The 23,774-nt window shown below is 43.4% G+C and overlaps 2 protein-coding genes across 3 annotated transcripts; both read left to right on the top strand.

The window, feature by feature from the left end:
- The first annotated feature begins 3,502 nt into the window (after window positions 1–3,502).
- On the top strand, window positions 3,503–8,701 carry LOC307040509 (RNA-binding protein 15-like). Its single transcript, XM_079683399.1, has one exon. The coding sequence runs from the start codon at window positions 4,457–4,459 to the stop codon at window positions 6,938–6,940; it is 2,484 nt and encodes an 827-aa protein (XP_079539525.1). The 5' UTR covers window positions 3,503–4,456; the 3' UTR covers window positions 6,941–8,701.
- A 1,102-nt stretch (window positions 8,702–9,803) lies between these two features.
- LOC307040511 (pepsin A-like) lies at window positions 9,804–22,893 on the top strand. Of its 2 annotated transcripts, none has more exons than XM_079683402.1 (9): window positions 9,804–11,628; window positions 14,161–14,311; window positions 14,654–14,771; window positions 15,003–15,121; window positions 15,574–15,770; window positions 15,861–15,977; window positions 16,095–16,239; window positions 16,333–16,431; window positions 22,180–22,893. In XM_079683402.1, exons 1-9 carry the CDS (start codon window positions 11,621–11,623, stop codon window positions 22,303–22,305), a joined length of 1,080 nt encoding a protein of 359 aa, XP_079539528.1. In that variant the 5' UTR covers window positions 9,804–11,620; the 3' UTR covers window positions 22,306–22,893. The 2 variants fall into 2 exon arrangements, with proteins under 2 accessions (XP_079539528.1, XP_079539527.1); XM_079683401.1 differs by lacking the exon at window positions 9,804–11,628 and adding an exon at window positions 11,860–13,180.
- Window positions 22,894–23,774: the final 881 nt, after the last annotated feature.

Below are 23,774 nucleotides of genomic sequence, written 5' to 3'. Positions count from 1 at the left end.
GGTCTGACGTCAGCACCCGTTCTCTGCACGTTCCCACTCCTCTGTTCACCTTCAGTCGCCCCTAACTTCACATTGTCTCCCACCGCTTTGCAGAACCCGCTCTCCTTTTCCGTGCTCCCCCCACACCCCCACTTCCACTCACGTGCGCTCATGCATTCTGCATCTGCACCGCCACATCCGCCCAGTACTTTTCCTATACTCCAGTCTCATTTATATTCCTCCCCCTCCCCCTCCTGTTTCTCCCCTTATGTTTTGCGGTGTCTGGGTCATCTCAGCTCCTAAAAACAGATTCCCTTCTGCACTGGCCGCTGTATATAGCTTATCTTCTAGTCCATCATTCTGAGTACAAGCACTTGAACAAACGTAATTACATATGCACTGCAATAGAAAGCAGGCGAATGTGAACACTTTTGATGGATGTGAACAGATGAGTCAAAGACATTGATGTCTACATTTGTTAGCCCCCATAGCTCTCTGTGATCAATACATTGGGACAATTAATTAAGGCATGTCCCAAGACCACTCCATCGCTCACTATTTTAAGGCAGAGCAGTTCAAGGAAATGTTCATACTTTTCATATATTCCCCTATAAGATGTTTATTTTGAAGGGCTCTTTAATTCATGCATAACTTTATTTTACATCTGTTAAAAAAAACAGCTACTGTGTCTTTCTGCTTATCTGTTCACACATCCTCAAACTGTTGTAGCATTTCCTTTTACCCAGAGTGCATCGTTGAGCCCATGCTGGTGATGTGCAGGTGTTCAGATATAGAGAAAGTGGGTCATGTTGGGCAGGAAACACACTGCAGTGCTCTGCCACGTGGTTTCAACCCTCTAAGAGTGTGTTTATCTATACAGAGTGTTTTAAAAAACCCTATGAGGAGACTCAAAATGCAGATACAATAAGAAATGAACAGTGCAATGCATATAAACAACAGACAAGACACGGTGAAGTAAGGAAACACAGTGTGATGGCTTTAACTGTTTACACGCATGGCGGGGACATTCAGAGAGCATTGCATACCGGTTTAAATGAGACAGGAGCGGGATCAGTTGTCTTTTGGTTGTTGTGCAGAAATGCTCAGACAGATCTGTTACTCAGCATCTGTCTGTCTCTCATGAACGCCAGCAGTGGGTCAGGCTGTTCATCTTAATGCAATGAACAAAAATAGAAACTCATTAAAAACTGTTTTTCCCCCTCACTAATCCTTTGCAGATTTCCCCTCTGACAGTTCATTTACAAAAGTCATTGCATCCCTTTCTGTTTTTCATGGTTACTATCATATGAAACACCTATCTGTTGCAGTATAATGAAGGTTTCATATTGCAGTGAAGTCATATTACAGGCCTTAGTGAATTTGGCATGTATCTTACTTTAAATATTTAACAAAAGCATGTCTGTGTATAGGTTTTCTTCCTGTTTGTTATCTGGTGTGAACACGCAGCATGTCAGCACCACCTTTTTAAATGTAAGCACTATTTAGTTGACACAGTGATTGATGAATGTTTTGGTTTGAGGACAGACAACTGACCTGGATGTTAAGAAGAGATTTAAAGCATGAACACATTTCTACACTTAAACCAATATTATACTGGGTGGCAGATTGCCTTGCTGGGCCTGCACAGGAACATGTGACAGTCTACAGAAGAACTTCACCAGATGGTCTCTCAAACAGGGGCCGGTCCAGCTCACATGGGTCGAGGGCAAAGCTTCTGTCCCCATTTTTGAACAACATAATCTTAGTAAAATGCCCCTGCAGCAAAGCAAACTACATGTACAGTAAGCATTGTCGGAGCAATACATTTAAATAAATATGATACAATTTAAAAATAGTGATTACAGTAAATTATTTTTTGTAAAATTATAAGGATATTCATGTTTGTCTTTTATACATTTTAATTTGGAAGAGTAGACTTGATTTTTTTTTTTTAAATAGCCAGGGAAAACAGAGAGAGATGTTTAGTTTTTCACAACCTAATTCAAAATCTAAGCAATCTCACATAAAGTAATGGAAAAGTTAATCGAAAAAGCAGTTGCCTTCTTGGGTGTGTGTACTCTTTTGCACAAAGCGTAACAAACGTTTCTGAATTGTCAGCTTTTCTAGCAACATGGCCTCATAATTGGATGCCATCTCTCTCCCCTGTTGCCCTGCAGGCTGTAATCCTGCGTGTCTTTGAGCAGTTTAAACAGCCCATCATGGAAAGGAGCAGGGAGAAGGAGTTATTATTTTACGTGCCCCTTACTCAAAAATAGATGGCCTGTCAATGACAGCTGCCATCCTTATCAAAACGTATACATCCTCCAGTCACTGACGTCTACTGACAGATTCCTCCATGTGGTCCCGAGGTCGAGGTTGAAACAGCGGGGAGACAGGGCCTTTGCTGGAGCAGCTCCCAGGCTGTGGTACGATTTGCCTGTTTCTAAATCCCGTTTGAAGACCCAGTTATTCTCCCGTGCGTTTGCAGACCACCTATAAGACATGTCAGTCTGTGCTTTTAAATTGGGGTTTTATGTTGTTTTTACGTCACATATTAGAGTTTTCAGTCTATAAGGCTTTTAGTATGGATTTATTGTCCTGTGTTTTATGTCCTATCTGTTTATATATATATATATATATATATATTATATCAATTGATGTACAGCACTTTGGTCAACTCTGCTGTGCTATAGAAATAAAGTTGGATTGGATTGGATCGTACTTTTACAGTAACATGATCTAAATGATCTTTTTCTAATAGATTTTCTTGAACCTAAAGAAACTCAACATCAACTCTTAAACTAATTTAATTCAAACTGATCTGAGGGGTTGTTCAACATGTGACTCAATGGTATTGAGTAATGATCTTAATTATTTCAGACAATATAGAGAAGCAGAACATCAACAGTGCAATACAATGTATCAATGTTAAAATAATAACTTGTTTAGACAAAATAGTTAAAGTTAAACTGAGCAGGTTTGGTTTGTTTTTTAATCTTGCAATTTAGGTTTCATTAGTGGTTTCTTCATGCTTTATTCAATGATGGGACATGTTTACATCCAGGGTGCAGACTGGACATACAGACGCTCTGCAGGTTTCTAAGTTAACTGTTTTACTCCACTGCCTCTCAGCCCCCGAGGAGAGTTTCAATCAATAATCAGGAAACTGAAGTCTGTAGCCAGTCCAGATAGTAAGTGTTTTCCCTTTGTGTTTCACAGATAAACCAAACCAAACCTGGTTGTTACGAGGAGCTTCTCTGCCTCCTGCTGGTGTACATGTGATATAAACTTTATTCAACCAGACTCAATTGAGATAAATCTCTATTTCAATGGTGACCTAGCAAAACAAATTAATTACAAATAAGACAGAATATAAAGTAATATCCATGCATCAACAGAAGAGGTACACTGATGGTGGTTAACACATACAGATCAATTATCTAAATGAATGATATGTTGAACAAAAAAAGAAATAGCATGAAATTTGTTTCTGTATTTTAAATTGTGCAATATAGATTACGTGTTTGATTATTGCACAAGTGAATTTACACACATATGCTCAGCGTTGCGAATAAATACTGCAGATAAAGTACAGTGATTACTTTTTGTATCATCTATCTTATTCTATCCAGCTCAGACACACTATATATGCATTTATTTTACTTAAACACAGCTTGTCAAGTCCCTGGCATTGCAAATGCAAACAGCTGGTTCATCCCAGCAACGCCCCTCCTCCACTGTAAATGAAGTGATGTTTTTTCTACCAAGTATTAATTACTCTGTCGGTGTCCTTACATCAAGGTCACCATGCAGCCTGTACAAATGCTTTGCTATACGATTGTATACAATTGTAACTATGTTGTGTTGTGGTTATGAAAGCTAAATAAACGTATACTGTCTTTTTGTATAATTGAGAAGTTGAAAATATGTTTTGGTTTGTTTTGGAAATGTTCTCTAGGCTTTTTCAAAAGGGAGTTCCTCGTAGCATACAACATTAAGTATTTGGGCATATCTTGATGATCTTAAACTTGCAAGCTGATGTTACACAATACAACAGATTTAGACCAATCAGAACAACATAGTATTTGGGTGCAAATAGGTTAGTATAATTTATTCAAGACTAAGATTATATTTATGTGAAACACAGACTTCCGTGTTCTCCTCTTTTCGTGCTACTCTAGTCACAATAATTATCATTTTCAGATCAGCTTATCGTGTACTCTGACCCCACAGCAGGGCCGCACCCGCACCCTGAGCACATGACCGACAGCCCGCTCAGCCAATCACATTCCTCTAGTGACGTGTAAGGCGGGACTTCCTGTACAGTAGTGCAAGTAGTAGTCCAACATGGCGGTTGTGTCGCTCGCATGAGAGTGTTGTGCAAAACCGCGTTAAAGTTAAGAGAGTTCAGCTCTAATTTAGTGGCTTGGAGTTAAACAGATTGTTGTGTGAAGACGGCAGACATCGACTTTCTGAAATGAAGGGGAAAGAGCGGTCTCCGGTGAAGAAACGCTCCCGGGCGCCAGATGACTGCAGAGACCGAGGAGGAAGCAAGAAGACCGGAGCCCTGTCGACGGCTGGCAGCAACAACGGCTCATCTCAAAGCGGAGCTTCATCCAGGAGGAACTTACACGGTGAGAAAAGAGACATGAGGGATTCAGACGGACACAATCCATCCAGTCGGAGCGGCAGCGGCTACGACTATGGAGTAGTTCCTGCGAACAAGCCGTATGGAGGCGCTGACATCGAGGCGGAAACATCCAGGTCCGGTTCACGCAGCGACCTGCGGCCTCCGTCTACCCCAGAAAATGAGTACAAGACTCTCAAAATAAGTGAACTGGGCAACCAGCTGAACGACGAGGAGATAGAAGATGGGCTGTTTCACGAGTTTAAGAGGTTTGGAGACGTGAGTGTTAAAATCAGTCGAGAAAACGAGAACCGGGTGGCATATGTAAACTTCAGGAGGCCAGATGACGCCAGGTCGGCTAAACACGCCCGCGGCAAGCTGGTGCTATACGACCGACCTCTGAAGATAGAGACAGTTTACACCAACAGACTCCGGAGCCGCTCCCCTGTTTCTAAAGACAATTTCCCTCCAGGACATAGACATCTCCACTCTCAGAGGCCCCTGTCCCCCACTGGCATGGGGTACAGAGACTACCGATTACAGCAGCTGGCTCTGGGCCGTCTCCCCCCTCCTCCTCCTCCCCCCCCTCCTCCTCCACCTCACATAAGAGAGCTGGAAAGGGAGAGAGACTTTTCCGTATATGATGCCAGGAATAGACCCCCGTTCATCCCTGAATGTGCTGTTTTCCGTGAGGAGGACCTGATGACCCCTGAGGATGACCAGAGGGCCAACAGGACTTTGTTTCTGGGTAATCTGGACGTCAGTGTGACAGAGAGCGACCTGAGGAGGGCGTTTGACAGGTTCGGGGTGATCACAGAGGTGGACATAAAGCGGGCAGTGAGAGACCAGTGCAACACCTATGGGTTCATGAAGTTTGAGAATCTGGACATGGCTCACCGTGCCAAAGTCGCAATGTCAGGGAAAGTGGTGGGCCACAACCCAATAAAGATAGGCTATGGTAAACCCACACCCACGACCAGGCTTTGGGTGGGGGGCCTTGGACCCTGGGTTTCACTTGCTGCACTGGCCAAGGAGTTTGACCGCTTTGGCACCATCAGAACTATAGACTACAGGAAGGGAGAGGTGTGGGCTTACATCCAGTATGAAAGTTTGGATGCTGCTCAGGCTGCATGTACTCACATGAGAGGCTTCCCTCTCGGGGGTCCTGACAGGAGACTCAGGGTGGATTTCGCAGACACAGAGCACCGCTACCAGCAGCAGCAGTATGTGCAGCTCCCCCTCCCACTGCCACACTATGACTTTGTTCCTGAGCCTTTTGCCCACCGCCTGTCAGACCCGGTGAGGTTGAGGGAGAGGTCTCCTCCACTTCCTGGTCGCTTCAGAGACAGGGACTTGTTCACCAGCGCTGAATGGCCGGGCATGGGTGTGCCCGACAGGATGCGGGGAGCAGGCTTTGACCCCATTGGTCGCATGGACAGGCGTCCCCATGAGCCCTGGTCAATAGATCGTGAGCGGGAGCTACAAGGCAGAGATCTTAGCCGCAAACGCCGACTGGATACGTCACCTGACAACAGTAACTTTGGTCTGCGCCGCCATGGCAAGTCATTAGAGCGCAGCCCCGGAGGAAACAGCCGGGACGGGGGGCGCGCCAGTGATCCCGAACGCCTGTCTCGCTCTGGCAGAACGTCCCCTGTCCGAGATCGCCAGAACACTGCCTTTGGAGACAAGAGAAGAAAAACCCTGAGCCCAGCAGCCCCGGGCTCCGAGAAGGACCGCAAACTCAAAGCCAGCGACACAGCGAGGAAGGAGGAACATCCTTCCTCCAAATCTGGTCAGCAGTCTAAGCCCCCAGCTGCAGGACAGAAGCTGAGTCAGGTCTGGCAGGGCGTCCTCCTGCTGAAGAACAGCAGCTTCCCCACATCCCTGCACCTGCTGGAGGGGGACATGGCGGTGGCGTCCAGCCTGCTGCTGCCGGGCTCTGCAGGGAGTGCAGCGTCCCAGCTGAAGATCAGCCAGCGCCTGCGCCTCGACCAGCCCAAACTGGATGAAGTGTCTCGCCGCATCAAGGCCGCCGGCTCCAGCGGATACGCCATCCTCATGGCCGTGCCCGGGAAGTCTGAGGAGGGAGCGACTCAGGACGCCAGCAGCGCGGAGAGACCCCTGAAGAACCTGGTGTCCTACCTGAAGCAGAAGGAGGCGGCCGGCATCATCAGCCTCCCTGTGGGGGGGGGCCGTGACAAGGACCACGCAGGAGTTCTTCACGCTTTCCCCCCATGTGAGTTCTCAAAGCAGTTCGTGGATGCCTCTGCTCTAGCCTTTGCCAAATCAGAGGACGATTACATGGTGATGGTCATTATCAGAGGAGCGTCCTGAAAACAAAATGTCTAAATGTTCCTTTTCACGCTCATGAACTGTTCAATTGTGGGTTGTAAAAACAGGTAGAAATAATAATGAAAGAGGAGGAAATGATAGGGATCAGTTTACTTGTTGAAGTTTTATGAAAATCAAAGTCACATGGCATTGAATACATTTTGATAAATGTGACACACTGCTTTCTGCTATTTAGTTTTCAGATGTGTTTGACTTGAAAGGTACTTTGCTTCAAGTAATTCAAAGCAAGCTACAGTTCAGTGAATCAATACTATATGTTGCCTTATATCATTTAAAGAGAAACACAAGTCCTTTATATTCTTTGATACAATGCCTGCCTATAACAAAAGATAATTTAAGATTCAAAACAAAGAATAGTGCTTTCATTTGATGTGTACTCGGCATAGATTTAGCCAGTGTCAACATGTTTGTAGTGCTCTAATGTTTGTACAGCCAGTCTATGAAAGAATGAAATCAAAGTCATGTACAGAAGATCTAAGATATATATCTACTTGCTCTAAAGCTTACTGATTCATAGGCAGATTCCAGATGTGCATCTGTATTTTCTTTCTGACAAAGTAAACATTTGATTCACATTTTCATTTATAACAGCTTTTCTATTTCTGTCACATTTGGCCCCTCCTGCTTTAAGCTTCCAACAATGGTGTTAAACATTAAGGATTCAAGTATAATAGATCACATTAAACTTCAGTTGTCCTTTGAAGCCACATCTGGAGGTGAATGTGTCATTACAAGGTTCAGGTTCATGCTTATGTTTTGTAAGTATGTAGTGGTGGACACCTTTACATCATAGTGTAGCTAAACAGTTCAAATGCAAAGTACTGCCTTCATAAAGCGACTTCAAATGAGGTTAGAGCCGACGTTAAGCTCTGTCTTTAGTTCTGACCTCAAGGTTTTTGAAAAGTTTTTATGTTAATATTTAGAGCTGAAACTAATTATTTTAAGTTTTTATTAATTTACTGGTTTGTTTTATCATTAATTCAACAATTATTCGGTCAATAAAACAAAAGAAGAGTGGGGGAAAGAATCCATGTAATAACAGTGATGATCTTCAGGTAGCTTTGATGTTCCTATGAACCGTCAAATATATCATAATGTAGTTTAAATACAATTAACTGATCCTTTCAGCTCTAAATATTATTATTGTGGAGTCTCCACACACCCCCCATGTGGCCAGCTGTGCACAGCTATGTGTTGTGCATGAGTTCTTTGAGTGGCAGATTAGACAGGGTTGTGTTTGTGTCCACCCTTTTTATATTGTACTGTAATTGCCACCCTTTAATTTGGTTAAACAGTCATTGGTTAATACATTTGTCACTTTTTTATTATCCACTAATTACATATACTACCCCAGCAAAGCATGTACTGTTTAAAAAAGATTAATGTAACCTATAAATGAAGCGCTCTATGTATGCCCTTCACATTTCGAATGACTGATCAGGAGTCTAAAAGTATAAATCATTGCTCCGCTATCAAAGGACTTCTGAAGGAATGAGGCTGATCTCACGGCCTTCCTCTGAACGGACTTTGAATGATTGTTTTTTATGCTTTGATATAAATACTGTTTCAAAAGGAGAAATGATTTGTGCTGTATACTCAGGATATCTGGAGAGAGAAATGGAGAACATCAGTGCTCATGGGCCTAAGAAGTATACCTAACTGTCACAGTGCGACATGCACTCGATAGATTTTGTCTCAATAAATTTGCTCTTACGTGGGAAACACGAGTGCCTCGGAAGACAACTTTTGTGACCTTTTCTGTTCTTGGAATTGTCTTTCAAACTCTGAAGGCTTTATCACTTTGACAGCAGGAGCCTTCCCTGCAGAAAGGAGAGGAAGTGTGAGAATCAATGGGAGGTTCTGTGTTTCATTTGGTTGATCATCATTTGTGAGGAGCGTGATTCAAATTGAAATTCGCCCAAACTAGAATACTTTCGGCAGTCCCTCAGCAAAGGCAAATTTAGAGTCACTGTGTCCCCGAGGTGTGGCTGAGAATCATCTGTCCACGTTTTGCCAGAATCAGCTGGTGGTGCGTCTGCCGGCCGGCCCCCCCGCCCCCCCCCCCAGAGGAAGCACCGCGGCCCCCGGCCTTCTCTCTCACCTGGCTCCAGCATCCAGAGGGTTGTTTCGGCGCCTGCAGCCGCTCGAGAGAGGAGCAGAGTTCATTTGTGTAGTTGCTTGTTGTTCTTGCATTGGAGTTTTGAAGAAGATCTCTGTGCTAGGGCCAGACTTCAAAATGTGTCTCATCCCGAGTCGGAGGAAAGGTGGAGACAGTGACGCAGCATCCGCTTTTATTGGCCTTTTAAAATGGAGAGGAAACACGACAGAAGAGAACAGATTGCCTGTGCAGGGAATCCTAATCTTTAGTTGAGATATTGATGTGATTTACACACTCTTTTAACTGCATATGAAAGCAAAGTGAAGAGTATCCTGCTGTCATTGAGTCAGGATGTTTATCATCAAGACGGTGCTGTTGCTGCTTCATCGCCGCTTCATCGCCAAACAAAGACGACGAGTGACAAGTGTCCACACCCCCCCACCGCAGAGTCATGGTTTCCTGTGGAGGGTTCGAGTCTCCCTGTCCTCTGGCTGCTCCTAATCCACAGGTAAAGTATCAAGATGACCCAAACCACTGAACCAGGTACGTATTCAATTTGTAAGACGACTGCAACACACACTACCCTATTTAATAGCTATAACCAAAAACATACAGAAAATAATTGACCTGAGTTGATGCTGTCCATCCCATTTGAAAAACAAACAAAAAACATTTTCAAATTTTTCAGGTGTTAGTTTATAGTTTTTTAATATATAGTTTTTTTTATTTTTATAGTTGTTTTTTTTTAGCAAATATCCCGTCAGTCAGGTCTACTTACTTGTTCGCTGATTATTCTGACACTTTTCCATTTGTCAAATTACAAATAATGTTAGTGCTGGTAAAAAAAACGCACCAGCAAAAGTCAGGATTTATAAATGCTCATGGGAAATGATAGCAAAATATAATTTCAAGAAAGTCACATGCCAGCAAAAAAAACCACGTGATACAGTTTATTTGCCCAGTTGTTTGAGGTGATAAGTCCCAACTAAACACACATTTAACTGGCTCCTTTTGACAGCTTGAGCTCTGGACTTTGATAAAAGGAGGTGAGTTAGGTCAAAGAGGTTCAATTACAGAAGTTTTGGTCAAATGTATGTTTGCTAAACAAAAATGGTAGTTTCTGTAGTTAACTGAGTTTCACACGGAGTCATGTTATCCCATTGAATCACTACAAGAAAGCTCCTGTAAAGCAACATGGAGGTAAATGTCACTTACCAAACATTAGGAACCTGCCATCAGTCAACCAGGAAGACATATAAGATGATTCATGGAATATTTCTTAAAAGATCAATCTGTTTTTACTTTATCCAACCCATGTGCCTTTCTTTGGACTGATATCTTAGCTAGTTTATTTAAATGTATTAATAAATAATATTGGAGCTTTCTCAACAGAAGCTTTAGTGAACTATAATCCTAACTGAGTCATCACTGGTTACGATGTTCAACAGGCGGTGTCTTAATCTGACATTATAAAAGCAGTATTATTCATCCTGTCAGTAGTGGTTACTCAATATATGTAAATACTCGCTATAAGTGCAATTATTTATATTCTATATGTTAGGATGGTAATATAAGTAGTTAAAGTAGGTTTATTCCACATGAGCGTGGCACAGTAAATGTGGCACTGGAGTCAAGATCAATCAGGCAATAAAGGGCAGTTAATGCATGACTTGCTTATATGACTTTACAATTAGTGACATCCATGTCATTTTTCAAGTAATAGGAATTATATTTTCCCCCTCCAGCTTCTTAAATGAGAATATTCTCTGGATTCTTTACTCTATGACTGAAAACTGGATATTCTTTACTTAAGGAAAAAAACCATGCGCGTTATTTGAGGACATCACATTTGGCAGTAGTAGTAAGTCAGATATGTAAATAAATGATATAAGTTTAAGTATTTCTTTCTTCAGCTTTTTAAAAGTTTCTTTACTCCTCTTTGACCGTAAATCTTTTTTAGTTATACTTAAGGAACAAAACCATTTGAGTCATCTTCTTTGGCTTTTGGAAACAATGGCCAACATGTTTTTTTTTTTTTTTACATTTTCTGACATTTGAGGGACCGAACCACAACCATCTCATAATCGGAAAAAAAAATCAACATGTAATAAACGAAAATGATCAGTCCTGGTTTCCTGTATTTTAGATAAGAAACCTGCATGTGACAGGAAGCTGTCAATACAGTAAAATAGTTTAAAACAAACCTAAACCTATTTTTTTTACTCTATATGAATTACAATTAAGTTTTAGTCAACATTATAAACAAATCAAACATATTGTGTTATTTTGTGTTCCAATAAAAAAAAATGTACTGTCTGATAAACAGCGGTGCATTGTACTTCTAAAAATGAGGCCAACCCAGAGATGATTGTTATTGTTGACAGTATGGTGTGTTCTTTACAGATTTAATTTTAAAATGTAATGTGCCTGTCATAACTAGAGAGTATTGCAGGTTGTCCACTCAGCCTGGAGGAAAGACAACTTCTTTTCAGTAGTCGTCCCTTTGAATGAACTCCGCTGTTGTGAATCTGAAGTCATGAGGATTTCATCAGACCACAGAAGCCATGCCTTGGTGAGTATATTTAACATTTGTTTTTCATTAATTCTTAGTATTCTATATGAATAATCTACATTGCATTTGTTTGTGCTTAAATAAAAGCAGCTCTTGTTCTAAACCTATTCTGATGTTGTGTTTTATTTATTGAGTGTGAGTTGTCTGATCTGGTCTTTAGACTGCTGCTCCTCTAGAGGGCAGGGTGAGATGTTGGCATGTTAAACTTCCTGAACTCACAGAGGGAGAAACAATACGCTATCAGGGTTTTTTAAATAAATAATACGATAAGCTTATCCAGTTGATTTACGCTTGACAGGTGATAATGTTATTGTGGGAAATGTCACTAATGTCAATAACGTTTGCATTTACTCTTTATCTTGTAAAAGCCATTAATACTTAGAACACCCCTTAATGTGACAGGGCATTATTTTATGAAACAGAGGGACCTTTAAAGTAGTCAATTCTACTTTACATTTCTTTCTAAAGGTACACACAATAGATGAGAACAGTCAACAGAGAGTCATTCAGAGGAGTCTGGGAAAGGTCAAACCTCACCCCTCTCTCACCTCTTATAATCTTACTGCTAAAGTGAACGTGATGTTGTCCGTGGCAACCTCAGATTGTGACACAGAAGATATTTTCTCTTTAATAGGTTATATAATTTCCCTAAAACTCAGAACTGGACTTCACATCATTCCTTCCAAATCAGATAAGATAAGATGTACTTTATTCATCCCAAATTGGTATTTTTTTGCATTGCAGAAGCATGAAAAACAAAACAAGTGATCGCTCATTCATGAGTAGAAATAAACAATCCTGAAATGTAAACATCTCAAAATAGAAATGAAACGGCATTAAAATATACAGTAGACCGTGAAGATGGAACTTCTATAAACTCTGACAATAAAACCATTTTAAGTTAACACAATATAAAGCAGGATCTTATTTACATTAATTGTGTAAGGAATGGAATATTAAATAAAATATAAAGCTATGGGTCTTTGTTAATCAGTGAAGATTATTGGTACAAAGATACAGGTTTTCATCTTTAACTTTTTCAATGTAATTCTTTTACAATTACAAAACATGTCATATCATTTACTATTTGTATAGTCATTTGAAATGTTTTATGGTTTGAGGCCCGATACATTGTTTTCACCATTGAGTTCATTTTGATTAATTATTAACAGGAACAGACAATTGAAAGGGTGGAACTCATTGTACAGCGATTTGTATTCAAACACATATCAAAACAGTTCTGTGTTGATTTTGAATGCTGATTTCTAAAGTTAACTTTGAATAAAGAACTGAGTAAGATAAATTATGGCGCATTACGGAAAACGCAGTCATTTCCCATTCATTCCTTTATCTGAATTTATGCATCTGACGCTCTGTAAAGTGGTTTCCTTATCAGTTCACCTGTATGAAGTGTTACTGTAAAAAGGAGGAGTTAACACTAGTTTTGACCTCTATATAAAGACCTGGGAGATCTACATCGGGAACATTTAGAAATAATGAAGTCTGCATTTGTGTTGCTGGCCTTCTTGGCCGTCTCGCAGGGAGTTCTCAGGTAAGATAAAGAACACACAACAACTTATTGTACAAAGAACAAATATTTTTTGACACACTGTTTGCCTAAATTCTGTTTTAATCTTTTTAAATATTTGAAATGTTTTTTTTTCAAATAATGAAATCAGGTTAAGCTTTGCATTTTGAGACTTTCATTTTTTATTTATTTTCTAGAACACAGTGCATCATCTTGATCCTGATTTTATTCTAATGGTAGATTATTTTTGTCCTATTTGAAGTCAAATATGACCGTATGTGTTCTTCAAAAAGGTTGAAGAGTTTCAGATGTTTTAAATAACATCAGTTCTACCTAAATTATTTTTGATAAAGTGCAAGCAAAACTTGTCAGCATCAACCACTGAAATATTATTAAATGTGTAATATTTGCTGGTTTAGTAACTGAATTAGTAACATATGCACCTGCATGCAACAAAGTAAAAGTAGCAGTGCCACATTGTAGAAATACTATGTTTTAAAAAAAATAAAACACAAAAAAAGGCAAAGAGCTACATTTGCTAAAATGTCACAAAAAAAAAAATGAAATCACCGAAAAGAATGGAGAAGTATAGAGTTTGCTTCCCTGAATTTAATCAAAAACATGCAATGCAGTAAATGATACAATAGTTGCCTCAGATATGCATTGCAGTGGAAGAAGCATTAAATGTAAACTCGTGTCAAGTACAAGAACCTCACATTGTACTCAATTCAATGTTTTAGTTACCACTGCCTGCACTAATAGCTGTCTTTGTGTCTGTAAAGTGCTCTGTATAATATGGTCATTTAAATCCAACCGTTAATAACCAGCCTCCTCTGAGACAAGCTCTTGACTTTTTCAAAAACACTGTCGTTTATTTTCCTGTTCTCCCTCCCTAAATCAATCCAAGGTGGAAACTCCTTTTTAGGATAAGTTATGAGGTCTGACCTATCCTCGCGACGTGTTGGTGAGTGTGTTTCCGGATAACTGTTAATCTTCCTGCTCAGGATTCCCCTGAAGAGAGGGAAGTCTGCCCGGCAACAGCTGGACGAGAGAGGCCTGTTCCAGGAGTACAGGAAGAAGTTTCCATACAACCCGGCAGCTAAGTTTCTCCCAAGGGTCGAGCAGACTGTGCTGCCATTGACCTTTGACCCTGATGTAAGCAACATGTTTTATTCTGGTGTACATAGACTTCATTTGACATCTTACTGTATTTTACATGTATGTAGTTTACTCATTTCACTTGCACCATTCTCTTGCACTATTGTATTTCTTTTTGTCTTTGCACTATTCTTTGTTTTTACGCTTAAGTATGTTATATGTTGCACTTTAGAAGGAGCCTGTGAATGACTTTTCTGTAGATACTGTATGGGGCATATGACAATACCGCCTTTGTCTACAGTATGACTCTTGAATCTTGGATCTTTTAACACTTGCATACACTGCCCTGTGCAGTCATGAAACACATGAACTGACTTAATGATCTCATTTTGGGAAAAGACTACATACTATGGAGAGATTGGCATCGGGACCCCTCCTCAGCTCTTTAAATTCCTCTTTGACACCGGCTCCTCCGACTTCTGGGTTCCCTCCACAAGCTGCAACAGCTCCGCCTGTGGTGAGTGTGAAGAGTGTGGCAGCTTCATTTAACAAAGTGAGGATCCTGGATGTCAAACAGCCACCCAAAGATTGGCAGTGTGATTTATTGATAAGAAAATAGTTGTTAGTTGCATCCTTAGTTCTTGCTGTAATTCTGAATTGACAGTAAATCTGATCTCTAAAGTCTTTCATGTCTTTGTGTATGATGAAGCAACACTTTATGTGTTTCTCTTTGCCTCTCTGTTGTTAGGCAATCATGTAATGTTCAGCAGCTCGGCGTCCTCCACTTTTGAGGCCGGCACAAATACGTTCCGCATATCGTACATCAGCGGATATGCATCAGGAACCACAGGATATGATATCGTAAAGGTGAGGAGTTAACATTCACACTGCATCCTTTACCAACTGTTGACAAGTGGTAGAAAGTAACTAAGTACTACATTTCAGAGGGAAATACTGTACTCTAGTTGAAAGCTAAAATTACTAGTTACTTTCCAGATTCATAATTTACAAAATTATGTTTACACCTGTGATTTCCAAAATGTTTAGCCCAGGGAACCGCTGGAGATAACCCAACTATAAGTAGAATAATCATGAACACTCAGTACTAACCATGTAATGTTACTTATGCCTCGGATGTGATACTGATACTCGATATCATTTACATCGCAACTTGTACTTGAAGTTTTACATTAATATACAGGTACTTAGGTTATAATCCTAATTCTTCTTCCACAAATGCTGCTGAGACACACCTGTGTATACCATGCAGAATTTGATCAGTTTCCTATAACATTTGAATATTTGCACTTCCTAATCAGGTAGGCGACCTCTACGTGGAGCACCAGATCGTTGGCCTCGCTGACGAAGAGGCGGAATTCCTTGACTATGTTCCCTGGGATGGGATTCTTGGTCTGGCCTTCCCTGGCTTGTCAGACGAGGGAGGCACACCTATTTTTTACAACATGTGGAACCAGGGCAAAATCCCCCAAAATATGTTCTCCATGTACCTGAGCAGGTGAGGCGTGTTTGAGACCCACAGAGGAATAGCGCTGTAAAACAACTTACTTTGTCTCATTTTTTGTTATTCAAATCTCTGTTCCTCCAGTTCTCTAGAGGGCAGTATGCTTTTTCTGGGAGGAACAGATAGCAGCTATTACTCTGGAACCCTAAACTGGATCCCCCTGTACGGAGCCACTAACTATTGGAACATCCAGATACAAAGGTAGTTTCCTTTTCAAGTTGAAATGTCCATGCTGTGTTTTAAACATATAGCCACTTCACAGTTGACATCATTCAGAGGTCGTCTTCTTTTTTTAATGACACTTCCTTTGTGTTGCAGCATCACCATCAATGGGAACACTGTGGCCTGCTCTGGAGGTTGTGAAGCAGTAGTGGACTCTGGGACTTCTTACATCATCGGCCCAAGCAAAGAAATTAACAACATCAACGGCTGGCTGGGAGCCTCCACAAATCAGTTTGGTGAAGTGAGTGTTGTAATCATTTTTGCATTATATGAAATATGTTAAGTTAATGGCTTTGAGTTTTAAAAGGTAACATTTTGTTAATCTGTCTCTTAGGCTTCTGTGAGCTGCAGGAACACGAATAGCTTGCCAGAAATTATTTTCAACATAAACGGCTACTACTTTGCTCTTCCTCCATCAGCCTACGTAATACAGGTTTGTGTTTTGAGTACTATATTACTTCTTTGTAATGCAAACATAAAGATTTATAGTTAAAGGTTATGGCTTTATGAAAGTTAATAACTCATAATATAAGCCACTGTTACATTACATTGCATTTAGCTGACGCTTTTATCCAAAGCGACTTACAATAAGTACATTGTTAGGAGAAATGTTGCTTTATAGAGTTTAATAATTCATTTATAATATGGACAACTTCTGGGTTGCCAGTTTTACAGAAAATGATTTAATCTAATGCATATCCACTCCATTATAACTTCATGTGTCTTTTTAGCTCTTTGGATTGATCTGAACCCCCACATGAGAAATTCTAACCATTATGTTTTTAAAAACAGCTCCACGGCATCTGAATCAATATCTATATAACATAAGTTTATACTTGCAGCTACAGCCTTGTAGGCAATCCATAACTCTTTACCATCAGCATGAACGATAAATAGATTATGGTTCTGGATGTTGTTGTTTCCAGAAGTAAGTGGTTGAGCGAAGGGTTTCTTATTCATGAGTTACAGACTAAGCTCAAAGACAAAGCCTGTTTAACGTCAGCCAAAGGGATTTCTCACAGCTTGCTGTGTAACAGAGAGGAGTCACATAAAGACACATTAAACATGCAAACACATTGGTTAGGAATATATATTTATACACAGGTAATAGCTAACCCACAACAAACAAATATATATGTGTGTTGTTTTTGTATACATTCAGTTACCAATTGACTTGTTGCAGCTAGCTAAAGTAATGCAGTCTAATACAACTTCTTTAATTCAGTTTTGTATTGCATTTCACTAACAGTTTTTTTATGTATTTAGTGTAACCATTTGCATCAATGAGGGTAGGCTAAATGACAATAACACCTCTCTGCACAATGTTCTAACTATAAAGTACATGCCGCAAAATGCATTGGTTGCAACATACAGTATAAACAGGGGTGCACATAACTTGTTTGCCCTGGTTCTATTTCGTATATGGCTTCGCCCTCTAAGGCTATCGCTATTGGGTAATCCCCCTGCGCCCCCTCGCAGCACTGAAACACTCGTAGTCCACGCCCACCCGCGGGCCTCCTTCCGGTATAAATAGGAAGGAGGCCCGGCAATCTGCTCCCTCTTTTTTTCAGCAAACCAGCACAGTTACTGAACAGCAATTGAGAATCATCATGAGCAACAACTGCGTCCGTGATTGTCCCTCATGTGGCTCTGGGTTCATAATGAGTTATGACCTGCAGAGATAAAAGCAGTATGCGAATCCTGCCGGGGGTCAGAGCACACGTACGCGGCTCTAAACCAGCAGGTAGCATGCACTGCGCTTGTCTCCCCTCGGGCGACAGGAAGCGGAGAGCGGACACTCTTGCTGCTGTGGCCGAGGAGAACGATTGGCCCGTCCAGGCTTACGAGCCCGTGGACGGGGCCTCGTGTCCCTGGGGCAGAGTGCCGGGCAGGAGTCCGAAGCAACTCCTGCCCCGCCTCCCTCCACGGTTCACTGTTCGGTTCTCCCCTCCCTCCTCTCCCCCAGACGGGGGAGACAGAGTCGGAGCAGGGTGCCAGCTTGGCGGCCGAACATGCTTTCCCCCTCTCCGTCACCACAGCGCGGCGGCGTCTGTTACGGAGACGGCCAGAAAAGTGCAACTGGACGTTCGGACCCCAGTTCCACGCCATGGTGGAGTCCCTGAAGACGGCCGCGGAACAGGTGGACGGCATTCGCCAGCATGTACAGCTGGCTCCAGTCGGCTGAGCTGCCACAGCGGCACCAACGCCCGCAGCAGCCGCGGCATCCACGCCGGCCACAGGAGGCCGCAAGCGGAGAGACGCCCACAGCAACCACCCCGGCGGCTGCAGGGGCTCCATCCCCTACTCCGCTCCCCCGCCACCCCAGAGACAGGGTCTCCCGGCGGCGAGTCAAAGGGGAGTGAGGCTCCCCCGCTCCTGTTCTGCTCCGCGAGAGCCTCCGAGGAAGCGGAGCCGGTAATTAAGCCGGCTGCCACTAATCTGTTGAATAAGTAGACAGCAGAGCTCCCTGCAGAAGCCTGCTGGTTTGAACCTATCGGTTAATAAACCTGCAGAGCTCGCGGCATTCCTCTGTCCGAGATACGCCTCCTATACACGGTCATAATAACCCATGAGCGCCGGTATAACGCCTCATGTGGACAGCACTGCACACACCTCCACTCATCCCCTGAGCGTGTACACGCCTTATGATGACAGCCGGAGTGAAACGCAGCGTGTGGAGGTTTCCTCGCAGCCCTTTCGCCTCACGGGCAGCGGCGGCAAGGGCAATGGCGTGGCTCGTCACCATGACGACCATTACAGCACATCACAGAGAAGCCAGAACGGGGGAATGAACAGTATTCCAGGCTGAGTGCCCTCAGCGGAAGCGCCCGCAGCGCCACGGCGCCAGGACTCACTGCAGAAGCCTGCTGGTTTTAACCTATCGGTTAATTAACTGCAGAGCTCGCTAATTAAGCCGGCTGCCACTAATCTGTTGATTACCAGCAGGGCTCGCTGCAGAAGCCTGCCCGTTTTAACCTTGGTTAATAACCTGCAGAGCTCGCGGCATTCCTCTGTCCGAGATACGCCTCCTACACACGGTCATAATAAACCCATGAGCGCCGTTATAACGCCTCATGTGGGCAGCACTGCACACACCTCCATCCATCCCCTGAGCGTGTACGCGCCTCATGATGAGAGTCGGAGTGAGACGCAGCGTGTAGAGGCCCCCGCGCAGCCCGTTCAGTCCAAGCCCACCTGGGGTTGCCTCACGCCCTGTGTAAACCAGCTGCCTATAACCTGTCGGTTAATAGCCAGCAGGGCTCGTTGCTAGAGCCTGGTTTTAACCTGTCGGTTAATAAATGTCAGAGCGCGCTAATTAAGCCGGCTGCCACTAATTTGTTGATTAGTAGACAGCAGGGCTCGCTGCAGAAGCCTGGTTTTAACCTGTTGGTTAATAAACTACAGAGCTCGCGGCATTCCTCTGTCCGCGATACGCCTCGTACACACGGCCTTAATAAACCCATGAGCGCTGTTATAACGCCTCATGGGGACAGCACTGCACACACCTCCATTCATCCCCTGAGCGTGTGCACAACTCACGATGAGAGCCGGAGTGAAACGCAGCGTGTGGAGGCTCCCTGACGTGGCTCGTTGCCATGACGACCACAGAACATCTCGAGCATGTGCGCCCGCTCTTAGTGTTTCTCAGAGTGGCAGCGCGTGTGTCTGATGGACAGATGGATGAGCAGGCTGATCAGCAGAGGATACGTCCTGCAGTTCGCCTCTCCCCCCCCCCCCCACAGTTCAATGGGATACAGGAAACACTCCTGTCCTCCCAGAAGCTATGTCTTGCGCTCCAATCCGAGCTGCTGGAACTCCTGTTGAAAGAGGATATTTCCAGGGTTCCTCAAAGGGAGGAAAATCAGGGGTTTTCACTCCCGTTATTTTTCTAATCCCGAAAAAGACTGGGGGAATGAGACATCCTCGATCTGTCAGTATTCCACATGCTGACGATCAAACAGGTGCTGGAATGTTTTCACCAGGACGACTGGTTCACTTCCACCTGAAGGATGCATACTTCCACGTACCCATCATCCCGAAACACAGGAAATTCCTGCGTTTTCCATTCAGGGAATATCAGACCAGACAATCGTCTGCCGTTCGGATATTTCCTGGCTCCTCGTATTTGTGTAGAGAAGGCTGGAGCCACTACATAGAGGAGGGATGAGAGTGTGGTTTTTCTCTGGACGACCTGCTATTTGCTGGCTCGCCCCAGGGAGGAAGTCGCTTTACAGACGGTACATCTCGTATCGCATCTGTCAAAGCCTGGGTTTCATAATAAATTGGAAGAAGAGCTGTCCTCTTCCCTCTCAGACAATCGTTTATCTGGGAGTGGAGTTAAACTCAGCCAGCATGAGAGCGCGACTCTCGCAGCAGGAGGGGAGGAACTGACAGCTCTCCTCCGGCGTGTCACAACCCACACAGCCCTCTCCGTGACGCAGCTGCTTGGCGTTGGCGTCAGCTGGTCACGTGATGATCCCCCTGAGTCTCTTCCAACAGGGGGACACTCCAGAGGTGGTTCATTCGCTGCAGAAGCCTGCTGTTTTAACGTATTGCTTTATAAACTGCAGAACTCGCGGCATAATAACCACGAGCACCGTTATAACGCCTCGTGTGGACAGCATGCACACATCTTTCATCCCCTGGGCGTGTACGCGCCTCATGAGGAGAGACGGAGTGAAAGGCAGCGTGTGGAAACTCCCTCGCAGCACTTTTTACCTCACGGGCAGCGGCGGCGATGGCGTGGCTCGTCACCATGAAGACCATTATGGCACTTCACAGAGAAGCCTCTCCCCCCAGCAGTTCCATGGGATACAAGAAACACTCCTGTCATCCCAGGAACAGTGTCTTGCGCGGTTTTTACCCCCGCTATTTTCTAAATCTCCTCTGTCCTGTGCGCGCGCTGTCTTGCTATGTGGCGCGCACGGCTGCCTTGCGCCATTCTCAGCGCCTGTTTGTGCACTATAGAGAGCGCTCGATCGGGCAACCTCTGTCTGCACAGCGGCTGTCACACAGGCTGTGTGAGGCTGTGTCACAGGCATATGTCTCCTCTGGGGTGGAGCCCCCGGAGAACATCAATGCGCACTCCACCAGAGGAATTTCCTCCTCCACGGCTTTGCACGGAGGAATGTGGAGTGGAAGATATTTGCACGGCTGCATCTTGGTCTTCCCCCTGTTCGTTTATTCAATTTTATTGGAGGGATGTCTCCCATTCCTCTCTGACACACCCTGTACTGGGTGTCCTGTCGGAGTGAGGGACGTCAGGGAGCAATCTGTGCGCCTCTCTCCTGCCTCTCGGCGCGCGGAGAGCGGCCCTTTTCCCCTCTTATAGGAGGGATTTTCCTTTTTCCTCTGACACACTTTGTACGGAGTGCCTGGTCAGAGTGAGTGACGTCAGGGATCCAGCTGGGCGCTCTCCTACCTGTCTGACACGCAGAGAGCTGCTGTTCCCCCTCTATGATCGCTGCGCAAGGTGGGACCTTCCTCTCTACTTTCTCACAGCGGCCGGTATGTATTGTTCCCAGCCTTCACCCCGTCGGGAAGATAGGCATGTTTTGCTATGTTCCAGGGACGGTGATCCACCATTACGCTTGGCACAACAGGCATGGGGTGTTATTTAACAGGTGTGTCTGTGCTTCTAGTGCCGGGCGGACCCAGTGGGGCGCAGACTACATCATGCTTCGCCCTTAACCCAATAGCGTTAGAGGGCGAAGCCATATACGAAATAGAACTGAGGTTACCTACTGTAACCCCAGCTTCTATGAGTAAATGGCGTTGCCCTCTAAGAGCTGGGCCCCACTGGCTCTACGAATAGCTGAAGAAAAGTTATTTGGTATGGGAGCAGATTGCCGGGCCTCCTTCCTATTTATACCGGAAGGAGGCCCGAGGGTGGGGCCCTCCTTGAGGGTGGGCGTGGACTACAAGTGTTTCAGTGCTGCGCAGGGGGATTACCCAATAGCGATAGCCTTAGAGGGCTGCGCCATTTACTCATAGAAGCTGGGGTTACAGTAGGTAACCTCAGTTCTCAAAGGAGCACAAACATAAACCTTTTATGTATACAATACTAGTTAGTTGTACCAGTTTGTATCTCTTAAACAAGCATTTAGACAGATTTACGTTTGTTCCAGTATTTATACTTGAGGTGATGAAGATGATGTTGAATCATGTCCTCTTTCCTCAGTCTTCGTCCGGCTGCAGCACAGGGTTTGGAGCCGGCACCTGGATCCTGGGAGAGGTGTTCATGCGGCAGTACTACACCGCCTTCGACATCGGAAACAACAGGGTGGGCTTTGCTCAGTCTGTGTGAAAACACTGGGCCTCTTTGAAATGATAGTAGATGTTTGTTAGAGGCTTCAGACAGCTGCTGATATTTAGAAAGCAATTGATTTTATTTTTATAATCACAATTCACTATTCCGCAAATGAACAAATGATATACTTATGCTCAAGTAAAAGTAGAAGATAATAAGAGATAAGATAAGATAGTACTTTATTGATCCCAATTTTTGGAAATACTCTGTTACAAGTACAAACTTCTGAATTTGTGTTCAGTTCTGCACATTGTCGTATAGGATATTATATATTATAACAAGTTATAATGATTGATGTATGAATATGTTCATTATTGTTGCAGCTGGTAAAGGAGAAGCATATTTTACTTTATTTACTATATATACTGCCAAGTAGCTTGCAAAGTCGTTTATTAACCTTTGATAATACCTGCTAAATTAATCTGAATTGTCAGAATGACTAAGGCTATCAAATAAAAGTAATGCAGTGAAGTAAGAACAGCACTTGAGTAAATGTAGTTAGGCTACTGTCCACCACCACAAACTATTGTGTAAAATGTGTAATATTTGTGAATGACACTAATAAACATAACCTTTCAGATCTTACAGTCAGCATGTCTTTATTTTAGAGGAGGGTTCAAATTCCTGCAATATTCTGCAAAGGCAGGAACAGTCAACCCAAATGCTTCGTGGCCACTAGATGGCAGAGGACTCAGAGAGGACAGCCACTTCCTCATTCATGTCATTTATGTGATCCATGTGATCCTCCTGGGAGGGGCCCGAGGAGAGGGTGACTCATCTTACTTAGAATTCATTCTCCCTAACACAGAACCCGCTGCCAGTCATTCATTGTCAACAGGCTCCGGCTTACATTCATGCCATCTGTGATATTCAGTGATCTCAGATTTTCTTTAGGCTGCTGCATTTGTTCTAATTATAGTCTGTGATTTACGGGGAGGCGTCATTTAGCTGTTTTTCCATTTTAAGATATGCATCCACACACAGATCGTTAACCCTGTCATACCTCCTACAGCAACTCTTTTATCAGGCAATCCTCTTTAATATTCAATAATGAAATACTTTTAAAGTCTGATTTCAATGCCGCATTGCTGCTTTGTATTATTCAAATAGTTTTAACCTAGCTGGTGGTGTTGCATGTATTTCTGGGTAACATGGTAAGATGAGACAGCAGCTACTGAAAGAGGCAGTGTGGACATCCTTAGACCTCGTCAATCATTCATCCTGCAGAGAGGCTGCAGGTGAGGATTCACACTGCAGAGCCTGTCAGGAAGATGGAAAGCTTCTTTACAAAAATTGACCCTGAAAAAATGATTCTGCACACATTTTCTGCACTGTCGCGTGACAAAATGTGATGTAGTGCATTTCACATAATGATTAATGATGAAACTAAACTTAAAGGTCACCTATTATGCAAAATCCACTTTTTCATGTCTTATATACATCAACATGTGTCCCCTCTGTGTAAA

Source organism: Notothenia rossii (assembly GCF_949606895.1).
Source record: "Notothenia rossii genome assembly, chromosome: 5".
Lineage (NCBI taxonomy): Eukaryota > Metazoa > Chordata > Actinopteri > Perciformes > Nototheniidae > Notothenia > Notothenia rossii.
This window is presented reverse-complemented; position numbering and strand designations above follow the sequence as displayed.

Bases quoted from the DNA above. Each gene is read 5' to 3' on its own strand.
- LOC307040509 (XM_079683399.1), top strand. From the start codon at position 4,457: ATGAAGGGGAAAGAGCGGTCTCCGGTGAAGAAACGCTCCCGGGCGCCA.
- LOC307040511 (XM_079683401.1), top strand. From the start codon at position 13,125: ATGAAGTCTGCATTTGTGTTGCTGGCCTTCTTGGCCGTCTCGCAGGGA. The intron at 13,181-14,160 runs GTAAGATAAAGA...CTTCCTGCTCAG, and splicing joins GTCTCGCAGGGAGTTCTCAG to GATTCCCCTGAAGAGAGGGA. The intron at 16,432-22,179 runs GTTTGTGTTTTG...CTCTTTCCTCAG, and splicing joins CATCAGCCTACGTAATACAG to TCTTCGTCCGGCTGCAGCAC.